At 42.1% G+C, this 23,389-nt stretch overlaps 1 protein-coding gene across 1 annotated transcript in view; it reads left to right on the top strand.

The window, feature by feature from the left end:
• LOC132822458 (copine-9-like) overlaps positions 1-23,389 on the top strand; it is a 405,642-nt gene that overhangs the window by 334,239 nt on the left and 48,014 nt on the right. Inside the window, exons 13-16 of the mRNA XM_060835837.1 lie at positions 6,310-6,363; positions 10,120-10,181; positions 10,307-10,353; positions 12,398-12,579. Of these exons, the coding sequence (XP_060691820.1) occupies positions 6,310-6,363; positions 10,120-10,181; positions 10,307-10,353; positions 12,398-12,579 (345 nt within the window). The remainder of the gene's footprint in view (positions 1-6,309; positions 6,364-10,119; positions 10,182-10,306; positions 10,354-12,397; positions 12,580-23,389) is intronic.

Raw genomic sequence — 23,389 nt, 5'->3', positions numbered from 1 at the left:
ATTTACCAGAGTCCTGCTCTTCCCTCATCGCCAATGTTTGCCAGAGTCCCACAGAGGCAGCACTGTAATGCAGGGTGTTATAAAATTATCCCAGAATCAATTTTATTGGGCCAGATCAGCCGAAGTGAGTTAGTGACATAAAAACTGCAGATGCTGAAATCCAAAGTGGACAAGCGGGAGACTGGAAGAACGCAGCAAGTCAGGCAGAATTACACATGAAAACATTGACTTCTCCACCTCCTGATGCTGCCTGGCTTGCTGGGTTTCTCCAGCCTCTTGCTTGTCAGCCTGAATGGGTAACAGCTGCACTGCTCTCCCCTTGAAATTTTCATCTTACCAGAAGACCGAATGATTGAACAGCAGAAGTTCACCAAGGTCAGTATGTGGAAGGTATGGTACACTGCAAGCAAGGGGCTGTCAATCACACAGCATTGGCCCAACCCGCTATACAGGAGGCTGGTGAGTTTCTGGGCTTCGATCACTTTTGGCTTGACTACCTCCCCACCCCCCCCCACCCCTGCCATCGCTGCTTGTGGGCTTGAAGTTGAAAGAACTTCCCTCTCTTCCTCCAAGCCCCAAAAGAAAAAAAGAACAGATAGAGAGAAAGAAAGAGAGAGTGTGGCTTTACCAGCTGACCAAAAATGACTGCCCTGTCAACAGCTAGACATTCTAAGCTGCTTTATTTTTCCTGTCTTCCAGGAACTCCCTTTATTTATTTACCATGGACAAGGCTTCTTGCAGTTTCAGAGGCTTTTGCCCGAAACATTGGTTTTCCTGCTCCTCTGATGCTGCCTGACCTGCTGTGCTTTTCCAGTACCACTCTAATCTAGACTCGGATCTCCAGCATTTGCAATCCTTACTTTTGCCTTCTTGCAGTTTCAGCTGCGTGATTAATGGGGATGATCTTTTGCAAATAAAAATCCTGCAACGTTTGCAAATAAAATAATAATTGTTGGTTCCATTAGTAGCAACAGTTATTTAATACTTCCCTCTCCACAAGTGCCCTGACTGACTTAGTTCACTGGCTGAAGAAATGCAATCCACATTAAACAATTCCATTAACGTTTTCTATTTGTTCATGGCTGCTGCTGGCTAGACCAGAAGCTTTTGCTCACTGCTAGTCACCCTGCAGAAGGTGAGGGTTGTCTTCTTGAGATACTACAGTCCTTGAGGTGTATGGACAACCACAATAAAAGGAGTTCCAGGAATTTTACACAGGAACAGTGATGGGACTACAGTATAGATCCAAATCAAGATGATATTGGTGTTCTCTGCATCTCCTGCACATGTCCTGTCAGGCAGTAGGTGTTGTCAGTCAAAGGAAGCTTTGTGAATTGCTGGAGTGCATCTTACAGATGGCACATACTGCTGCCACAGTGTATCAGTAGTGAAGGGAGTGAATGTTTACGATGGTGATTGGGGTGCTTTGGCCCAAATGGTGTCAAGCTTCTTGAGTGTTGTTGGAGTTGCACCCATTCAGACAAGTGGGAATATTCCAGCGCACTTCTGACATGTGCCTTGTAGATGGTGAATGGGCATTGAAGAGATAGCAGCTGAGTTAGTCACCACAGAATTCCCTAATCTCTGACTTGCTGTTGTAGCTGCAGTATTTATATAGCTGGTCCAGTGCAATGATAACCCCAGTATGTTGATAGTGAGGGATTCGCTGACTGAGATCCAACAACACTAGGGTATCCAAATAAACTGCTGACCAGGTGTACTTCCTCAATAGGAAGCAGATGGAGTCCTTTAGCCCTTAAGCACAGATATACCATGCCCAGATCCTGCTGCTGGGTAAAGGTGCAGCAGGGCAAGACATCTTAGCGAGGTGAGAAACAGAATTAATTTTCATGCCTAATGTTTTTGTATTTCTTTGGATGGAGTCTGAGCCTCATTGGCCACACCAGCATTTATTGCCCATCTCTAATTGCCCAGAGAGCAGTTCATAGTCCATAAGACTGTAAGACATAGGAGCATAAATTAGGACATTTGGCCCATCGAGTCTCCTCTGCCATTCAATCATGGGTTACAGGTCTTTCACCCCCATTTTCCTACTTTCTCCTCGTAACCTTTGATCCTGTTGTAAGTATACTCAATGACATGCCCCCCCTCCAGCCTTCTGTGGCAGTGAATTTCACAGATTCACCACTGTATGGCTAAAAGATCTTCTCTTTCCTCTAAGACTGTGCCTGCTGGTCCTTGTCTCTCCTGAGAATGGAAACATCTTCCCAACGTCCAATCTGTCCATGCCATTCAATATTCTGTACATTTCAATCAAATCCCCCCTCTTCCTTCTAAACTCTATTGAGTATAGTCACAGAGTTCTCAAACATTCCTCATATGGTAAGCCTTTCATCCCTGGGATCATTCTTGTGAACTTCCTGTAAACTCGCTCCAGGGTCAATACGTCTTTCCTAAGGTATGGGGGACACAATTGCTAACAATACTCTAATTGTGGTCTGACCAGAGCCTTAAGCCTCAAGAGTACATTCCTGCTTTTATGTTCTAGTCCTCTTGAGATGAAAGACAACATTGTATTTACCTTCCTAACTATTGATTCAACCTGCAATGTTTACCTTAAGAGAAACCTGGAATTGGACTCCCATATCCCTTTGCACTTCAGATTTCTGAATTTTCTCCCTATTTAGAAAATCGTCCATGCATCTGTTCTTCCTACAAAAGTGCATGACCTCACACTTTCCCACATTGTATTTCATCTGCCACTTCTTTGCCCACTCTTTTAATCTGTCTAAATCTTTTTGCAGCTTCCCCACCTCCTCAATACTACCTGCCCCCCCCCCACCTATCTTTGTAATATCTGCAAACTTAACCAGAACGTCTTCAGTTCCTTCACCCAGATCATTAATTTAAAGTGAAAAGTTGTGATCCCAACACTGAGTCTTGTGGAACACCACTAGTCACCGGTTTCCATCCTGAGAAGGGCCACTCTCTGCCATCTATCAAACAGCCAACCTTCTATCCATGCTAGTACCTGGCTTCTAATACCATGGGCACTTATCTTACTCAGCAGCCTCCTGAGAAAGATAAGGCAGCTTATTAAAGGCCTTCTGGAAATCCAGGTAGATGACATCCATTGGCTCTCCTTGGTCTAACCTGCTTGTTACTTCCTCAAAGAATTCTAACAGATTCGGCAGGCATGACCTCTCCTTGATGAAACTATGCTGACTATGCCCTATTTTACCATGCACTTCCAAGTATTCAGAAATCTCATCCTTCACAAAGGACTCCAAAGTCTTACCAATGACTGATGTCAGGCTAATCAGCCTATAATTTTCCCATCTTTTACCATGTGTCCAGGTTTCACCTCTTGAGAATCTGGAAGGAACAAATCACCAAAGTAACATTTCGGTGAGTGAGGGGACAAGAAACTAAATAAGTACAAGCCTGCACAATCTGGAGCTTAAAAATCAGATGATAGAAAATTTGGAGATAAAAGGAGGATTGTGCCTGAGGATCATGTATTCTACGATGCTTTCACAAGTACTACAGGCCTCTGCCTCAGAAGGAAGCTTACCAATACTGACTCCCACAGGCTTCTCTAGTGGGTTAGGATATATAGAGCCACCTCTGGTTAACTCCTCTGCTGGTGAACCATCTTGTCCTGCAGGAGAGAGGGAAGTGCATCAGTTAGCTTTATGCAGTCAGTTTGACTGTCATGGTTGAATAGCTGGTTGTAAGCACAGCTATCAAGTGTGAATATTGGATATCCGGCCTGTTTGACTGAAGTTGTTGCTCAATAAGTGAGTAAAGGGGGACTGGCCGATGAGGTAGCTGATGGGATATAGCGTTTGAAGCTGTTTTTACTGATGGTCACAGCACATGAGGTCACTGAGTTTGACCTCCATGCTATATGCTACCTTTGACTGTGAGTCCTGCTCCTGCCCATCAAGTTACGGGACATTTTGTTTCCTTTCCCTGATTGAGGCACAATACACCTCTGCTTTAAGAGTATGGACTTTGCTGCTACAACTTAGTGGCCCCCACTGACCTATCCAACTAATGAACAACACCTTGTGCTGACTGCACACATGAGCAGGCATCACAATGTTGGTATGCCACTGCATTACAGTCACCAGACGGGTGCAATCAGCATATTGTCTTCAGGAGCTGTCCAGTTAATCCCCTGTAGACTTTGCAAATCCCCATTCAGAACTGGGTGATGTAGTGAGTTGACAACAGCCTCTTCACTTCTTCAGCCTATACTGACATGATACAAGCATCCTACCACAGATGATTTCGAGGATCTAAAGTGAAGTGAATCATAGAAACATGGAATACAGCGCAGAAGAAGGCCATTTGACCTGTCAAGCCTATGCCAGCTACCTATAAAAGCAATGTAGCTAGTCCTTCTCCTCTCCCATTGCTCCTCAGGTAATTATGCAATTCCCTTTTGAAAGCCTCAATTGAATCTATCTTCAGTTCCCATTCCGACAGTACATTCCAGGTCATGACCACTTGCTACAGGAAGAACAAAATCATCACGTTGCCTTGGTTCATTTTAAGTCAGTGTCTTCCTGATCTTTTCAACAGTGGGAACAGTTCTTTCCTATCTAGATCCCTCATGGTTTTGAGCAACGCTATAAAAGAAGCATCTGAAGCTTTTCTTAAAAGGTGTTTTCTCACAGGATTTGAACCTGGGCATTTCATACTCAAAGTGAGAATCACAATTAGCTTGGGGGACAGCAATATAATTCCAATTTCGAGTGAGGCTACATCTCATAGTTGACTATAAGTTGGCATTAATTGGCTCTAAAATGGTGATTTATTGAGAGGTCAGTAGGTGTAAGAAATAGAAACATTCAGACTTGTATAAAAAGATATGTGATTCTAAAAGCAAAGTCACAATCATCAATCCCAGTGTTAAAATAGTCAGTTAGACTAAAGAGAATCCATTGGTTGTTGACTCCATTCCACTCCACTTTTTTGGGTACCTGTGCTGTTTTGTTAAATCCCAACAGCTCAGCAAGAATACATAATCTTGAAGTCCATACTCAAATGACAGTAGATTTGATGAACCACATTTAAACCTTCAAATTACTGAATACTCATGAGCCAGCACTAACACCCCGCACTGCAGATTTCTCAAAAGCATCTGATTGAAAGCTAATGTTAAATTGCATTCCATTTTAAGAAAGATGATATTTGGAAAGCTCTGAAGCAGAAATAGAGGTAGGATTAAAGGATTCTCTGATTCACCTATTGATTGTTCTTCAGATTGATGTCTTGTTCACTTACCAGCTGTTAGCTGAGCATTGCTGAGAGGACTATAATCTAATATATAAGAATTAAACTGATTTAATATTTAAAACAAAACATTGATCCCACAGAGCAGAGATTTATTGTTCCCGGGACAAACTGTTTTGCATCCTGTAGGATAGGGAACGTTCATGCTAAAGGAGATGTCAATGATCTTATGCAGTAACTATGATGAGTGCCATGATGTGGATGTTCTGGTGTTGGACTGGGTGGACAAAGTCAGAAGTCACAGGATACCAGTTTATAGTCCAACAGGTTTATTTTAAATCACAATCTTTCACTGTTACTTCACCTAATGAAGGAGCAGTGCTCCAAAAGCTTGTAATTTCAAAAGAAAACTGTTAGATTATATCCTGGTGTTGTGTGACTTCTCATTTTATGATGAGTAGGTTCTTAGTGGAGTCACTGGTCAAGAATAGATGGCAATACACACTATACTTTGTTCATTCACAAGAAATGAACTGACCAGCTCACCATTTATTGTCCTGGAGAAATGGTGGTGAGCTGCTTCTTGAACAGCTGCAATCCATTGGGTATCCATCCACCAAAATATCAATAAGGAGGACTTTGATCCAGCAACTTTGAAGAAACAACAATATCTTTCCTAATGGGATGATGTGTGGCTTAGAACGAAATGTTCAGCTGGTGGTTTATCTTCATAGATGGTAGAGTTTGGAAGATCCCGTTAAAGAAACTTTGAGTTGCTGCATTGCATCATGTAAATGGTACACACTCCCACTATTATGCGTCTGGAGTCGAGGCAGTGAATGTTGAGTGAAAATAGCATGCTGTAGGCCACAATTTTATTACCAGTGACCTAAGCACAGCTTCTTCGTGGAAGTCTCTGATCCCCAAAGCTAATCCTTATTGTAGGTTTGGCATTAATTTATGCAGCATGATCTTGTAATGCTTTAATCACATGTAACATTCTAATTTTTAAGAAACTAGGAATATTTTCCAGCAGATGTGGCATCACACCCATATCCTTACTGATGTCATCTGTGCATACATAGTCTTTTATTGTCTCTGTAGGTTTTAAATCCAAAGAAAAGAGGGAAAAAGAAGAAGTACATCAATTCTGGAACAGTGAGTACTATCTCAACTGAGTTACTAAAAGCAGAATGAGGTGCAACAGTTTATTAGTGAAACTTCTTAAAACCGAGATAGAAATGTACAAAATGTAACCCTCCTTATCCTGCTCACCATCTCTACAGCTTCTCTGTCTACTAGCATGATGTCACCTCGATCTACCACTCCTCTTCTGCATGTCAGCCCTTGGGCAATATCATTCACAGACCTGGACTTAACGTATGTGTGTTAATGACATCCAGTTTGATCCTTTTTAAGCTTACCTACACTTGGATGTGCTGGAAGGTCTTCAGTATTTGGGAGATTCAAGACACCACTCTTGGCTGCTAGAAGAAGCTGTGTACCCTTGAAATCAATTCCAGTCCCCTCCCCACACTGTGTATCAGGCTGAAGCAAACTAATCACAGTCTCAGAATGGTATTCAAATTTCACCTGAGCTTCTGACCGCATAACCTTTCCACGACAAAGACCAATTGCTTTCAGATCTGCAAGTTTGTTCACCTCCAGACTTACCACAGTTTGACTGCTGGTGAAAGTCTTACCCATACCTTTGTGTAACTATTCCAATGTTTCTCTGGTCAATCTCCTTCCAAAACATAGCTAATTGTACCTTATCTTGCAGTTTCTGGTGTCAAGTCTTAAATTTAAAATATCCTCTTCATGCTTAAGTAATTTCTTGATCCTCTCATGTTTATCAACATGATCCCAACCAGTCCTACAACTCTCGTGAGGGGAAGCATAATTGAGGCTTCCTGGAGGGTCAGAGTGACAAAAGGTAATTCAAGTAGAAGGATGCTAGTGTGGGGAGAAATACTAATTTGAACCAGCTGGGTCAATGATGGGCCAAGGTTTCCATGATTTACATTCTATGTGATTCAGTGGCATATATGTAATATACAGATGTACATTATTAAGCTACAGGCATAACCAACATTTTGCTGCTTATGTAAACCCATCAGTTGTAGCACAGAGCATTTAGAAATTACTGAAAGCTGAGCATTTGTTTTCTGAGAGCATGGTAGACCCACTTCAAAATATGTTAACTTTTGACACATTGTTTGTTGCATTTTTGAATCCGTTGCAGTTCTATCATTCAAGTCCCTAATAATTTCTGTCAAAAGGCATACAGGTACTTGAAATATAAAAATTATCCCAGAAGCTCCTATACTACTTTATAATGAAGAATACAGGAAGACATGCCAGGAGCGTCAATAGGCATATCTGAAAGTGAAGTGTCAGTTATAACGGTGAAGCTATAACACAAGGCTGTTTGCATGCCAAACAGCAGAAGCAGCATGCAATGGAGCTAACCAATTCCACACCCAACAGACCAGATCCAAGCTTTGCAAGTCCTCTCACATCAGTCATATGTGGAGAATTAAACAACGAACATAAGGTCAGAGCTCCACAAATATCTACAACCTCAGTAACGAGGGAGCCCGGCACAACAGTGCAAAAGGCAAGGCTTAAACATTCTCATTTTTCTTCAGCCAGGAGGGCAAAGTGGTGATCTGGAGTCTTAGTAAATGTAAGTTTTCAATGAATTTGATTCACCACAGTGATATCAAGAATCAGATGAAGACAGTGGATACAGCAACAATATTGAAGACTTATATTTCTGTAGTAGTTGCCATGCCCCATCCAAGCTGTTCCAATACATCTATAACACTGACATCTACCTGACAATGTGAAAAATTACCCAGATATATTCTATGCTCAAAACACAGCACAAATCCAAGCCCATCAGTCTACTCTTGAGTATCAATAAAGTGATGGAAGGGGTTGTCAATCATGCTTTCAAGCAGCACTTGCAAAAGAATGACCTGCTCACTGACACTCAGTTTGGGTTCTGCTAGGGCCAAACTCTAAAGGGGAGGGGAGAGTCACTGCCCTTTATCTCTAGATGGTATTAAACCAGCATGGCAACAAAAAGCTCTAGCAAAGCTGGAGCCAGCGGGAATTGTGAGGAAAATTCCCCATTAATTGAAGCCATGCCTCGCACTAAGAAAGAGGATTTTAGTTGTTCATCTCAGCTCCAGGACATTACTGCATTAGTCCTTCAGGGTAGTATTCTAGGCTCAACCATCTTCAGCTGCTTCATCTATGACTTTCATTCCATTATAAAGTCAGTTATGGTCTAACGATGTTTTGGGAATATTTGCTGATGATTGAACAATGTTCATCACCATTCACAACTTCTCAGATACTGAAGCAATCCATGTTCAAATGCAGCAAGACCTGAACAATATCCAGGCTTGGGCTGAGAAGTGGCAAGTAATGTCAGTGCTATACAAGTGCCAGGGAATGACCATCTCCAGTGTGTTATAATACCTCAGGATAATTCGCTTTAGAGTATCTATTGGAAGATTGCATTTGCTGTAAAGCAGTTATGAAATAAAGTACATTGGATATTTTTAACTTGTAATTCCAAAATGCAATTTTTAAAAAGAGGATTGTTAACTGAAAATAAGTATCTCTCCATTGAATGTCTGAGGGGTGGGCAGAGGTGGGGGGTGGGTGGGGGGTGGGAGAGAGAGAGACAGAGATAGACAGACAGACCAGTAAAAGTCTTCTTAAGAACACATGAGAACTTCAACCAACAGTCCTGGAAAGTGGGAGAAGTCAGTAGTCAAAACAAAACTAGACCATAATCTATTTGACCACAAAGATAACAAGAGGCCATCACCCCTCTTCCCCTCAAAAAGGAAGCAAGGCAACAAGATGACTCTCTTTCCCCATGATGTGGAGGAGCTGGTGTTGGACTGGGGTGCACAAAGTCAAAAATCACACAAAACCAGGTTATAGGCCAACAGGTTTAATTGGAAGCATTTCTCCATGAATGCTGAAATTCAATCATGGTCAAAAAGAATCAGAACTACAGAATCTCAACCAGTCTGCAAAACTAAGGATTGTGAAACAGACTGTTCAACAATCAAAGTCAATGCAACCTCTACTGCAATAGCTATAACCATCTGCTCTTTGTGAACAACTGACAGACTGATCTTTAGTTTATTTCCTTTTGTGTTTTTCGGCTCATGGCTTATTTCTAATGTTACACCCACCTGGGATAATCCACTGGAAATCAAGGCCTGCTTTTTCTGGAGTCATCAAGAGTTGAAGATATCTAAAAGTTTGCAGAATGCCCCAAATTACCTGTCCTTCATACTTAGTTTGACACAAAGAATGTGTCAGGTTTCTGTACTTATATTATTCATATGAATAAACAATCTATGAACTGTCGGTATGTAACTCTATTAGACGAAACACTAACCACCTAATTCTCACACACAGTCTGCAGGGTTTACAGAGATGATGCTTTAGTGCTTACACTAATCAGGACATTGTTGTTTGATACTCTTCCAGATACATTTATCTGATTGCAGTAGGTGACTGATCCCACTTATAGAAGTCTTGGACTTATTAATTAAAAGTTACAGTTGACAGCACCTGGAAAGTGGAACAAAACTGGTTATTTTCAGGCTTAAAATGCTTTTTAACTGCAGAGCAATAATATCTGGAGAAGGAATATAACTTTTTGATTTGTTGTCCTGGCACATGAAAAATCTACACAGGGATCATGATTTAATGCAGTCTTTTGCCTTATAGTATCGAAGAACTGAAAGATCCAACAGTATTGTGAAATAAATCCATGTCACTAGGTGTGAGAATATATAATAATGCTTTCTATGTTATGAGACCTGTATTACTGTGAAAGCTTTTCATGCTGACAGGTTATGTTGTTTTTTTCACTAGGTGACTCTTCTTTCTTTTAAAGTGGAATCTGATTTCACATTTTTGGATTACATTAAAGGCGGGTATGGATCAAACTCATTTTTAAAATGTGTAGGCTGGTTAATCATTTGCCCGTTTGTTCAAAAATAAGCTACATCTTCAGTCATCTAAACTGTGTTGAACACCGTCGTTCTTAACTCTCTTTCAGAACTCAGCTAAATTTCACCGTGGCGATAGATTTCACTGCATCTAATGGTGAGCTTGAAAGAAAAATAGAAGTTGCACACTTCAGCCATGCCTGCTATTATTCGTTAATGTCATGCAGCCATTACTGTCAAGACCTGCATTTATTGCCCATCCCTAATTTGCCTTGGCAAGCTGGTTTGTTGAATATAATTAATTGGCTCGCTCGTCAGCTCAGTGCACAGTCAATTATGTTGCAATGGGTCTATAGCCACAGAGAGACTCGATTAGACAAGGAGAACAGATTTCCTTCCCTGAAGGGGATTTGTCAGCCAGATGGGATTTTATCCAGGTGGAATCATAACGTCCCTGGAGCTAGTGAGGGCAGGACAGTGTGGCACAGTGGCTCAGTGGTTACACTGCTGCCTCACAGCGCCGGGGTGTGGGTTCAATTCCAGTCTGTGCAAAGTTTACACATTCTCCCCTGTGCAGGTTTCCTCGGGGTTTCTCCCACAATCCAAAGATGTGCAGGTCAGGTGAATTGGCCATGCAAAATTGCCCATAGTGTTCAGGGATGTGTAGGTTAGGTACATCAATCAGGGGAAATGTAGCATAATAGGGTAGGGGAATGGGTCTGGCTGGGTGTGGACTAATGGCCTGTTTCCACACTGTAGGGATTCTATGATTCCAGGGATTCTTTGATTCTATGAAAGAATCAGGCAACTTAGCTCTGGAAAGAAACCCATGGTCTCCTCATCACCTCAGCAAATAAGTGATAGGTAGCAAGATCCATTGTGGACTTTCTCAACATATCAGTAATTAAGGTCTTTAAGTGACCACTTAAGGTGTTCAAATTGCCCCCTCCCTGATTAGCTACCTCTTGATGAGTGAGAACAGTGGCTAGTCTTCTGACTGGGAAGCCTGGCGGGTTGAACAGAGTCCTTCAACTTCCAGAGTAGGGACAATCGGAGGCACAGACAAAACCATACCCTCCCCTTGCCTCCAACTCCCCAGACCCTCCCCCACTAACTGCCACAATCCTCACCCTGTGAAAAGAAAATTGAAAGCAAACACTTACTTTCTTGCTGCTGGATCATCTGGGAAGTGGTCATTAACAAACATACTTTAGGATCAGAAGCGAAAAATCATAGAATCCCTTTGTGTGAAAGTGGCCATTCAATCCATTGAGTCCAAACAGCATCCCATTCAGACCCAGCCCCCTACCGTAGTCCCGTGACCCTGAACCGTGTTGGGTGTTCCCAGACAACATCTCTGGGAAACTTGTGGATCCTTTCAGAGAACATCTCTGGGACACCCGCACCAACCAACCCCACCACTCCGTGGCTGAACACTTTAAATCCCCCTCCCACTTCCCCAACAACATGCAGGTCCTGGGCCTCCTCCATTGCCAAACCATAACCACCCAACACCTGGAGGAAGAAAGCCTCATCTTCCACCTTGGGATCTCTAACCACATTGGATGAATGTAGATTTAACCAGGTTCCCCATTTCCCCTCCTCCTACCCTATCCAGTCTCAACTTTCCAATTTAGCACTGCCCTCTATCGCATTCCCAGCAACCTTGCTCCCAGCCCCACCCTCCCCCCCTCCCATTTATCTCTCAGCCTCCTTCGTCCACAAGCCTCATTCCTGATGAAGAGCTTATGCCCGAAACATTGACTCTCGGATGCTGCCTGAATGGCTGTGCTTTTCCAGAGCCACATTCTTTGACTTTAAGGGTTGTTTGTGCAATAAATAAGATTACCATAATGCTACTACACGAGAAGAATGTCAGAGGTGCACGGTTGTTTAATATAATGAAATACAGAAATTAAACTTTTGATGCAATTTATTTGAGGAGAGCAGTGAAACTATAACATCTATGTGTGGTGAACAATAAAACTCAAACTTTGCTAAATTTGTTTAAGCTTAAGTAAACCTCTGGTTTAAATTGATTTCAAACAATAACACTGGTATAATGTTCAAATTATAATAATCTTTTGTGTGTTTTTTTTATTTTTGTATGCAATGTAAGTAATCTTCATTATCCTTGCTTTTATATAAAGTGAGTGATTTGATTTGGTTCTTTTCTATAGCATGTTTTGTTTCTCATGCAGGAAACCCTTCACAGCCCACATCCCTTCACTACATGAACCCGTATCAGATGAATGCATATGCCATGGCATTAAAAGCAGTTGGAGAGATCATTCAGGACTACGACAGTGACAAGCTCTTTCCAGCCTTAGGATTTGGAGCAAAGCTACCACCAGATGGGAAAGTCTCCCATGAATTTCCACTGGTAGGTAAATATTATACTGGAGAGCAACAGTGAGGAAGCACATGTAGTCTGGGAATATTTTCACACAGAATTTAGCAGCAAATGCTATGCCTACCCCAGCTTTCCTGCTCTTGTTCATTGCTGTTATGCCTTGCCATAGGATGAAAGAGGTGCAAAGCTTTCTTTGCTACATTTGGAGGAAGAATTATTTGTCGTCTGTGAATTTTGGGGAGGATGAACTGAATCCTTTCTTCATCCTCTTGAGTTAGTTATAACAAAATTCGAAAGTTTAGAAAGTTATAATACTGCTACTTTAGTGTGTACTTAACGATGTGTAGGTTGGTGTAAAAGAAATAGGGCAGATGGATTTTTCCAGTTAAATATGTAAAGATTTCAATTTCAGTAACACACGCCCATACACTTCAAATATCTTTGCTAATGCTGGGTATGCTTCTGCTTTTGCGAGAGATTTCAGAGAGGAGGAGGAGTCAGGCTGTTACCTTTTTTCCTCATATCTGAAGAGAGAGAGAGAAAGATTTGTATTCTCTTACAATGAGAATGTAGAGTTTTGTTATTTGACAATAACATTGAACCAAAAGTTGCCATTGTTCTTGGAAGAAGCCTAGATTTAATAAGTGGGGAAAGTCTCCCATGTCAACAATGTCAGTCCCTTTGTCATCCATTTTGGAAACTTTCAGATACTTGACAAGCTTGAAATTGCAAAATTATCTGGCAGCCACCTCCAAGTGCATCATGGTTACTTTTAAAAATATTTAAAGTGAAATCAGATGATAAGATTGAAGGTTAGTTAATACATATATACATACTTTCAAACAGACTTTATGTGAACAATTTTAATCTAGTCCTCACATCAAAAAATGGCAAGATCAAGTTCAGCCCTTTGCACCTAGCTTGATTTACACTTTCCTCAAGCCTCGGAGAGCGTAATTGTGTGAGCGGGGGTTAAAATCTGCAATTCTCCAAATCCATGGGTATCTCAGTTTATCGCTTAGACTAAAGTTAAACAGATTGAGGAGTAACCTCATCAAGGATTGAACTCAGTTCGGGGAAGATGGAATTGTGCATGCCATGGAAAAGGTCACAAGTTTTAGAGTCATAGAGATTTACGACGTGGAAAGAGATGCTTCTGTCCAACTCGTCTATGCTGTCCAAAATCTAAACTAATCTCGTCCCAGTTGCCAGCATTTGGCCCATATCCCTCAAAACCCTTCCTATTCATATACTCATTTAGATGCCTTTTAAATGTTGTAATTGTACCACCCTCCTCTACTTCCTGACAGCTCATTCCATGCACACACCACCCTCTGCGTGAAAACATTGCCCCTTCAGTCCCTTTTAAATCTTTCTCTCTCACCTTAAATCTATGCCCTCTAATTTTGGCCTCCCCTCCCCTGGGAAAAAGACCTTGGCTATTCACCCTATCCATGCCCCTCATGATTTTAAAAACCTCTGTAAGGTTGCCCCTCAATCTTTGATGCTCCAAGGAAAATTGCTAGAAAAACAGCCCCAGCCTATTCAGCCCCTCCCTGTAGCTCAAGACCCCGACCCCTGGCAACATCCTTGTGAATCTTTTCAGTACCCTTTCAAATTTTACATCTTTCCTATAGCAGGAAGACCAGAATGGAATGCAGTATTCAAAAAAGGTCTAACCAATGTCCTGTACAACCGCCTTTGTTGCAAGTTATATTTTTTTCTGACAAGCTCCACTGTTTTATAGCCATATTAACATCACCCCTAGATTCAGAATGCAATGATGACTCAGGCTCAAGGGTGATCCATTTCACTAAACCTACTGCTCTTCCCAGAATTTTCAATGCAAAGGGCTGAGAACTTACAGTCTTTTGGCTGACAGGACTCTTTTTTTTAAATGGAAATGGGCTTTGCTTAGAATAGTTCATTACTGTCTTGAGGCGACAGTTCATTGACTTTTGTCAAATTTTCTTTTAAAATCCAGTGCCCATTACAGCAAGCTATTGGCAACACAATGGATCAAGATTTGCTCGTTGTGTAATCATGAACAAAGTCATGGTCTATTTTGCACAGATTGAGCTACATACAACACACAAAAGAAATCCACCCTCAGTGAGACTGAAACTCACAATAGTCAAAATTACTTCTCTCTGCCATAGCAGCAGAATCACAGTCTTTTCCCAGACAGTGAGTGACGGGCTAATAACTCAGCTCATTTTTGCCATCATTTTAATCTGGCTATATTGCACTCAGAGAGCTCACAGGTTGCATGATGAACAAGTCAGTAACGACTCTGCTCTGCTGTTTCAGAACCCACCACTTGTCACTTTATAACTAATTAGAATCCTAGGATCCCTCCAGTGTGGAAGCAGGCCCTTCAGCCCATCAAGTTTACACCAACCCTCTGAAGTACGTTCCAGCACAAACTGCCATTTGAGGAAGAAAGTTCCAAACCTCCAAGTACTTTAACAACTCTCCTGAATGACCTGGCCCTAATTCTTAGGCTGTGCTCCCTGGTTTTAGAATCTTACACCAGTACAAATCGTTATCATTATCTATCCTGCTTTTCTCTATTAATATTCTGAAGACATTGATTAACCTTCTAAATTCAAGAGAACAAAGGCCTAATTTGTGTAATCTCTCCTCATAACTTAACCCCTTAAGTCCAGATATTATCTGGATAAACCTGTGTTGAACTACCTCCAGGAGCAACATCCTTGCTAAGGCATGATGCCCGGATCTGCTCACAGGTCTTAGTGGGGTCTGACTAGAGTTTATATCATGTTTGTGACCCTATACTCCAGTCCTTTAGATATGAAGGCCAGCAAACCATCAGCCTTCTTAACCATTTGCTGCTCTTATTGGTGCCCTTTTAAAGAGCCACAAACTGAACCTCCAAATCTCATTGGACAACCACTGTAATTAACTTTGTGTGCCTTGTGAAAAATACCCTGATCTATCCTGCTTCGGGACAAAACAGATAATCTTACACTTGTTTATATTAAAATTCATCTGCAAAGATTTGCCCATTCACCTAATCTATAAATATCCGGTTGTAAATTTATGTAGTCATCAACACTGTGTATAATGCTGCCTCAATTGTGGCATCAGCAAATTTGTATATTTGACTTTTTAGTCAAATAATGAATATTGTGAACAATTGAGGTCCCAACGCAGATCCATGTGGGATACTGCTAGTTATGTCCTACCAATTTGAGTATTTACCCATTATTCCAACTCTCTGTTTTGTGCCATCCAACCAATTTCATATTCAAGTCAGTAATTTGCCCTGGTTTCTATGGATTTCCATCTTAGCTAACAGTATCTTGTGTGGGACTTCATCAAAGGTCCATATAAACAACATCTATTGAATTACATTTGACTGTCACCTTTATCACCTCTTCAAAATTCTGTGGGATTTGTCAGACATGACCTACCCTTTATGATTCCATGCTGACTCTTTCTGATAACCAAAATATTTTCAAGGTGATCAGTTACCCTTGGTTATAGAATCCAACGATTTCCCCATCGTAGATGTTAGGCTAACTTGTCTATAATTCCCTGGTTTTCCTCTGTCAGACTTCTTAAAGAGTGCAGTGACATGAGAAAATTTCCAATCGAGAGGTAGAACTCCTGAATCCTGGAAGATCTTAAAGATTATGGTTAGGGCATTAGCAATGTACTCTCCTACCTCCTTTAATACCCTTGGATGGAAACCATCAGGCCCTGAGGATTTGTCACTCTTCAGTTCCCATTCAATACCCCAACATTGATGATTTACTTAAGCTAATTTTATTTAGACCCTGTGCCTGATCCTCTGTTAAATTCTTTGGGAGTTCTAGCAAGCTATCCTTGTTTTCTGCTGTGAATACTGAAGCAAAATAATCGTTCAGCATGATGCCGTTTCCCCATGGTCATTGACAACATCCTCACTCAGCCTTCAGTTGGCCAATAATACTTTTACTCAGCTGCTTTCCCTTTACATAACTACAAATCTCTTCTTATTGTCTTTTATGTCCTTTGCAGGTTTCCTTTCATAATCCATTTTAATCAATCTTATAAGCCGATTTGTGGCCCTTTGTTGGTCTTTGTATTGGTCTCATTATGTAGGATCTGTCCTGTTCTTTGCATTTTTTATAAGCTCTTTCTTGTAATTGGATTTTGTCCTTTACCTCCTTGGATGTCCATGCTTTTTATTTATAAGGTGGAGCTGTTCCTTCTCATGGGTGCAAACTGATTCTCAATAGCATTAAATGTTTCTTTGAGATTGTTTTACCTATTATCAGAACTTCCGGTTTACTGTGGATGGTCTCTGCCTCATCCCATTAAAATCTGCCTTACTTAAATCCAAAATTTTAGTATCTGATCTTTGCTTATTTATTACAGACACGACATGAAACTCAATCATGTTATGATCAATATTTGACAAATACTAACAGTTAGGTCATGACTTAAGTCAGACTCATTGCTCATTCTGGATCCAATATTCCTTGTCCCCTTGTTGTGTCCAAGATCTATTGCTGTAGAAAACTATACCGGACACACTCTAGAAATTCACAACCTTTCTGGCAGGTGCTTGTCTGGCTCTCTCAGCCTATTATAAGATTAAAATATCTCAATTAATACTATTCTGCATTTGCTACACAGTTGCCTTATTTTAGCATTTATACAATCAAGCACTTCTGAGATACTATGAATGACACCTATTGTGGTTTTAGTTCCTTTACATCTCCTCAGTTCCACTCATAACCTCAAAGGGCCGAATAGCCCACTCCACCTATTTCGATAAGGTCTCCACTGGGTGCTTTCCCCTCATTCCATCCTCCCTCACCATTGAAGTGATTCTGTTTCTAGTCAGAAATGCTACTGTACTCCCTTGGTCTTTTCTCTGTCCCTCCTGTAAACCTTGTAACCTGTTTAGTTCCCAGTCCTGACAATCATACAGCTGTGTCTCTGTAATGGCTACAATCTCATAGCTTCAACTTTGAATCTGTGCTTGCAGCCGTTTTAATGTGTTCCTTACATTCTGTGCATTTATATCATGAACTCTAATTTTCGCTGTATACTATATCCTGTTATTCAGCAAATTTTACTATTTTCTCCCTCCTGTCTTGTTCAATGCACCTTTTACAGTCTGATCCTGTTTATAAAACTGGCCCTGCTCATTGATCCTATTTACCTCTACCTGCTCTGGTTTCCACCCCACAATGTCATCCTAGTTTAACCCATCTAGCAAATCTCCCACAATGATATTGGTGACCCTCCAGTTTCCCACTTACCCTGGAAGAGATCCCAATGATCCAGATATCTGAATCAGTCCATCCTGACCACTTCTTAAGCTACCTATTCAGCAGTGCTACCTTCCTATTACTGGCCTCACTAGCAAGTGGCATAGGAAGTAATCCTGAGATTACAACCGTAGAGGTCCTACTTGTTTAACTTTCTGCCTAAATTCCTTTTGCAGGACTTTATAATCCTTCCTGCCTATGTCATTACTTCCAATTTGGACCACGACCGCTGGCTGTTCACCATCCTCTTTCAGAATGTCCAGTGCCCGCTCCTGTCACCATGGAGGCAATGCACCATTCTGAAGTCTGGCTGGGGCCACAGAAACACCAATCTGTGCCCTTGACTCTACAGTCCCTGGCTACCACTGCTCCCTGTTGTTCAATAGAACCAGTTATGGTGCCACCTTTCTAACTACTGATGTCGGCATCCCCTGATAGGCCATCCACCAACAACAGTATCCAAAATGGTATACTTGTTTGATAGGGAAAGAATCACAGGAATCTCCTGCACTGAACGCCTGCTCCTCCTAGTGGTCTGCTTCAAGCCAGTTCCAAGGAAATGTCACCAGACCTGAAACGTTAACTCTTCACAGATGCTGCCAATCCTGCGCTGAGCTTTTTCAGATGTTTCTGTTTTTGTGCTTCAACTTTGGGTCTTGCCACATTCCTGAAACTCCTATCCATGATGCTTTCCACCTCCTGCAGGCACCTATGGTGTCCCACTACCACTCCAATAAAAGCATGCATTCCAAGAGGAACTGCAGGTGGACAGACTTCTTGCAGATGTGGTTGTCAGAGATGATCAAACTGTCCCTGATTTCCCACATCTCACAAGAGAAGCATACCCGCCACAATCTGCCATTTCTAGTGACTACAAGATAAACAAATAAATATTAGCTGCTTACTTAAATTACAACTATTATTTACCAATCCAGAGGCTTACTAAATATATTATCCTCCAAACAACAGTCCAAATACTCCGCCCTGCATCATAATCAAATTCCAACTGCTCTAAAACCATAAGGAAATGAAACAGTTAAAAAAAAATGAACACAAGGGTAAAAAAAATCACCTGATTAATATCTTAATTTTAAAAATATATTTTGTTCATAAAAATATCTTTATATACATACATAGTCTCTAAAGCAGTTTGGTTTTGCACAGTAGTGCATGAGAAAACAAACATTGGAGTTTGCCTCTATCCAGCAAACCAATCAAAGGCATCTCTTACTTGTACAAGATTATATTTGAGGCACTAGGAGGGTCTGATAATAAAGGACCCTATTTTACTTTGGCAGAAAGACCTCAGACAGTGGCCTTTCCCCAGTGAGCCTTGGCAGCAGCTGCCGCAAGCTTTAGTGCATCCCTTAGCACATGGTCCTGAACCTGGGAATGTGCCAGTCTGCAACACCTCAGTTGAGATCAAAACCTTCTTCTGGAAGAGCGTCTTTTACTGAGTTGATGGTCCTGCAGATGCAATTGATATTTGTCTCAGTGTGCATCCCGGGGAGCAGACACAGTGGTTAGCACTGCAGCTTCACAGCGCCAGAGACCCGGGTTCAATTCCCACCTCAGGCAACTGACTGTGTGGAGTTTGCACATTCTCCCCATATCTGCGTGGGTTTCCTCCGGGTGCTCCGGTTTCCTCCCATAGTCCAAAAATGTGCAGGTTAGGTGAATTGGCCATGCTAAATTGCCCATAGTGTCAGGTGAAGGGGTAAATGTAGGAGAATGGGTCTGGGTGGGTTGCTCTTTGGAGGGTTGGTGTGGACTTGTTGGGCTGAAGGGCCTGTCTCCATACTGTAAGTAATCTAAAAAAAAAAGTACAGAGATCTGCATCACTAAGCTGCTTGGGATGAACCTCAACAAGAACCATTGCATCTTCCTCCAGACGTTCTTTGCAAAAGCACATTCCAGAAGGAGATGTGTGACAGTCTCTATCCCCACACCACCCACCACCAAGCCCCCCCACCCTCTCAATATGGCAGCTGATTTGAGGGCAGCATGTGATGGAGCAGACAGTCCAGGTGTACACGAAAGATCTCACAAATAGAGCCCTTCTCACCACCAGCCAAGTGATACTTGGTGTATGTTAGAAAGTTCTGGAAATGAGGCATTCTGCCAAATGACTTTGACAGTCTGCTCAGGGAACAACTCGATAGGATCCATCCTCTCTTTTTCCCACAGGGTCTGGGAGACTCTGGGTGCTGACCACTTCCTGACGGACTTGTGGTCAAAATGTTTCTTTTTGCAAATTTCTCCATTAAGTACATGAGATTCAGAACAGTCCAATTCTTTGCAACACCAGGTACAGGTAGGACCTCAGTATGTGGTTGTGTTCTAAGTGTTTGCATTCTGAGGGTCTCCACATAGCGTGATGCAGCCTTTTTGCTCAGATTTGTTGTCAGTTGACAAACTCATGAGCTTCTGTGACCAGTTCGAACTGACCTCAGGAGCCAAGGTAAATTGAGGCAAGAGTGAGGCCATGTTCTTTGGGAACTGGGCCAACTGATCCTTTATTCCTTTCTTCATCAGGACCTGAAGGTGCTAGGAATATGGTTTAGAGGAGCTGTGGTTTGCACAAAATCTTAGGCTGTTGGGACCATCAGTCCCTCTCCATTGCAGGTAAAAACTTGGTCATCAGGTGTGAGGCACTCGCTGTGTTGTTTTACATGACGCAGGTGTGGTCCATTCACCAAACCTGAGTCACCTTCCACTTCATCTGATGGCCCATGTTCACAGGGACACCATGTACAAACCTCTGGATAAGGAGGGTAAGAATGTAACCAACACCACCTTCATCCTGACGGCCATCTGATTGATACTCACATCAGGAGCATTCTTGTGCAGCGCAACAAATTAGACTTATTAACCTGAGTGAATTTTTCGAGGAGGTGACAAAGATGATCAATGAGCAAAGATCAACAAGGCGGCCTTTGTGTGGAGCTGCAACAAATGGGGGAAATACTAATTGAGTAATTTGCATCAGTATTTACTGTGGAAAAGGATATAGAAGATATAGACTGTAGGGAAGTAGATGGTGACATCTTGCAAAATGTTCAGATTACAGAGGAGCAAGTGCTGGATGTCTTGAAATGGGTAAAGATGGATAAATCCCCAAGACCTGACCAGGTGAATTAGAGAACTCTGTGGGAAGCTAGAGAAGTGATTGTTGGGCCTCTTGCTGAGATATTTGTACCATCAATAGTCACAGGTGAGGTGCTGAAAGACTGGAGGTTGGTAAATGTGGTGCCACTGTTTAAGAAGGGCAGTAAAGACAAGCCAGACTATAGACCGGTGAGCCTTACCTCAGTGGTGGGCAAGTTGTTGGAGGGAATCCTGAGAGATAGGATGTATATGTATTTGGAAAGGCAAGGACTGATTAGGGATAGTCAACATGGCTTTGTGTGTGGGAAATCATATCTCACAATCCTGATTGAGTTTTTTGAAGAAGTAACAAAGAGGATTGATGAGGGTAGAGTGGTAGATGTGACCGATATGGACTTCAGTAAGGTGTTCAACAAGGTTCCCCATGGGAGACTGGTCAGCAAGGTTAGATCTCAGGGAATACAGGGAGAACTAGCCATTTGGATACAGAACTGGCTCAAAGATAGAAGACAGAAGGTGGTGGTGGAGGGTTGTTTTTCAGACTGAAGGCCTGTGACCAGTGGAGTGCCACAAGGATTGGTGCTGGATCCAATACTTTTTGGTCATTTACATAAATAATTTGGATACGAGCATAAGAGGTACAGTTGGTAAGTTTGTAGATGATACCAAAATTGGAGGTGTACTGGACAGCGAAGAGGGTTACCTCAGATTACAACAGGATCTGGACCAGATGGGCCAATGGGCTGAGAAGTGGCGGATGGAAGTTAAATTAAGATGAATATGAGGTGCTGCATTTTGGGAAAGCAAGTCTTAGCAGGACTTATACACTTGATGGTAAGGTCCTAAGGAGTGTTGCTGAACAAAGAGACCTTGGAGTGCAGGTTCATAACTCCTTAAAAGTGGAGAAGGCAATTGGTATGCTTCCTTTTATTGGTTAGAGTATTGAGTACAGGAGTTGGGAGGTCATGTTACGGCTGAACAGGACATTGGTTAGGCCACTGTTGGAATATTGTGTGCAATTTTGGTCTCCTTCTTATCAGAAAGATGTTGTGAACCTTAAAAGGGTTCAGAAAAGATTTACAAGGATGTTGCTGGGGTTGGGGGATTTGAGCTACAGAGAGAGGCTGAACAGGCTGGGGCTGTTTTCCCTGGAGTGTCAGAGGCTGAGGGGTGACTTTACAGAGGTTTATAAAATTATGAGGGGCATGGATAGAATAAATAGACAAAGTCTTTTCCCTGGGATCGGGGAGTCCAGAACTAGAGGGCATAGGTTTAGGGTGAGAGGGGAAAGATGTAAAAGAGACTAATGGGCAACTTTTTCACACAGACAGTGGTACGGGTATGGAATGAGCTGCCAGTGAATGTGGTAGAGGCTGGTACAATTGCAACATTTAAGAGGCATTTGGATGGGTATATAAATAGGAAGGGTTTGGAGGGATATGGGCCCGGTGCTGGCAGGTGGGACTAGATTGGGTTGGGACATCTGGTCGGCATGGATGGGTTGGACCGAAGGGTCTGTTTCCATCCTGTACATTTCTTTGACTCTATGACTAGGGCAAGGCAGTGAATGTTGTCTGCATGGATTTTATTATGATGACATGGTTCGTCGTCATAAGCTCGTCCAGACAATTAAGATGCATGGGATCCACAGTGACTTGACCGTTTGGATTCAGAATTGGCTTGTTCATGGAAGGCAGAGGGTAGTGGTGGAAGGTTGTTTTTCAGGCTGGAGGCCCGTGACAAGTGGTGTTGGACAAAGATCCGTACTTGGACCTCTGCTGGTTATGATATATACAAATGACTTGGATGAAAATGCAGATGGGTGAGTTAGTAAGTTTGTAGCTGATGCAAATATTGGTGTCGTTGTGGATAGTGTAAAAGTTTGTCAAAGGATGCAGCAGTATAAAGATCAGTTGCAGATATAGGTAGAGAAATAGCAGATGGAGTTTAATCTGGGTAAGTGTGAAGTCATAGAGTCATAAAGATGATCAGGACCCTTCAGTCCAACTTGACCATGCCAACCAGATATCCTAACCCAATCTAGGCTCATCTGCCATTTCCCTCCAAACCCTTCCTATTCATATACCCATCCAGATGCCTTTTAAATGCCTTTGGGGCCGCACGGTGGCTCAGTGGTTAGCCCTGCTGCCTCATAGCACCAGGGTCCCAGCTATAAAAAAAGTGGGTTGTTTTCTGTGGAATGGCAGAGACTGAGGGGAGATTTGATTGAAGTCTATAAAATTATGAGATACACAGATAGGGTTGACAGTCTGAATCTATTTTCCAGACTTGAAAGTCTAACACTAGGGAGCATGCATTTAAGGTGATAGGGGAATGTTCAAAGGAGGTATGAGGGGCGGGTTTTCTACACAAAGAGTGATAGGAGTCTGGAATATACTGTCAGGGTTAGCAGTGAAGGCAAATAAGATAGGAGTGTTAAGGGA

Source organism: Hemiscyllium ocellatum, chromosome 14 (genome assembly GCF_020745735.1).
Source record: "Hemiscyllium ocellatum isolate sHemOce1 chromosome 14, sHemOce1.pat.X.cur, whole genome shotgun sequence".
In the NCBI taxonomy this organism is placed as follows: Eukaryota; Metazoa; Chordata; class Chondrichthyes; order Orectolobiformes; family Hemiscylliidae; genus Hemiscyllium; species Hemiscyllium ocellatum.
The sequence above is the reverse complement of the archived record's forward strand: the minus strand, read 5'-3'. Positions and strand labels throughout refer to the sequence as shown.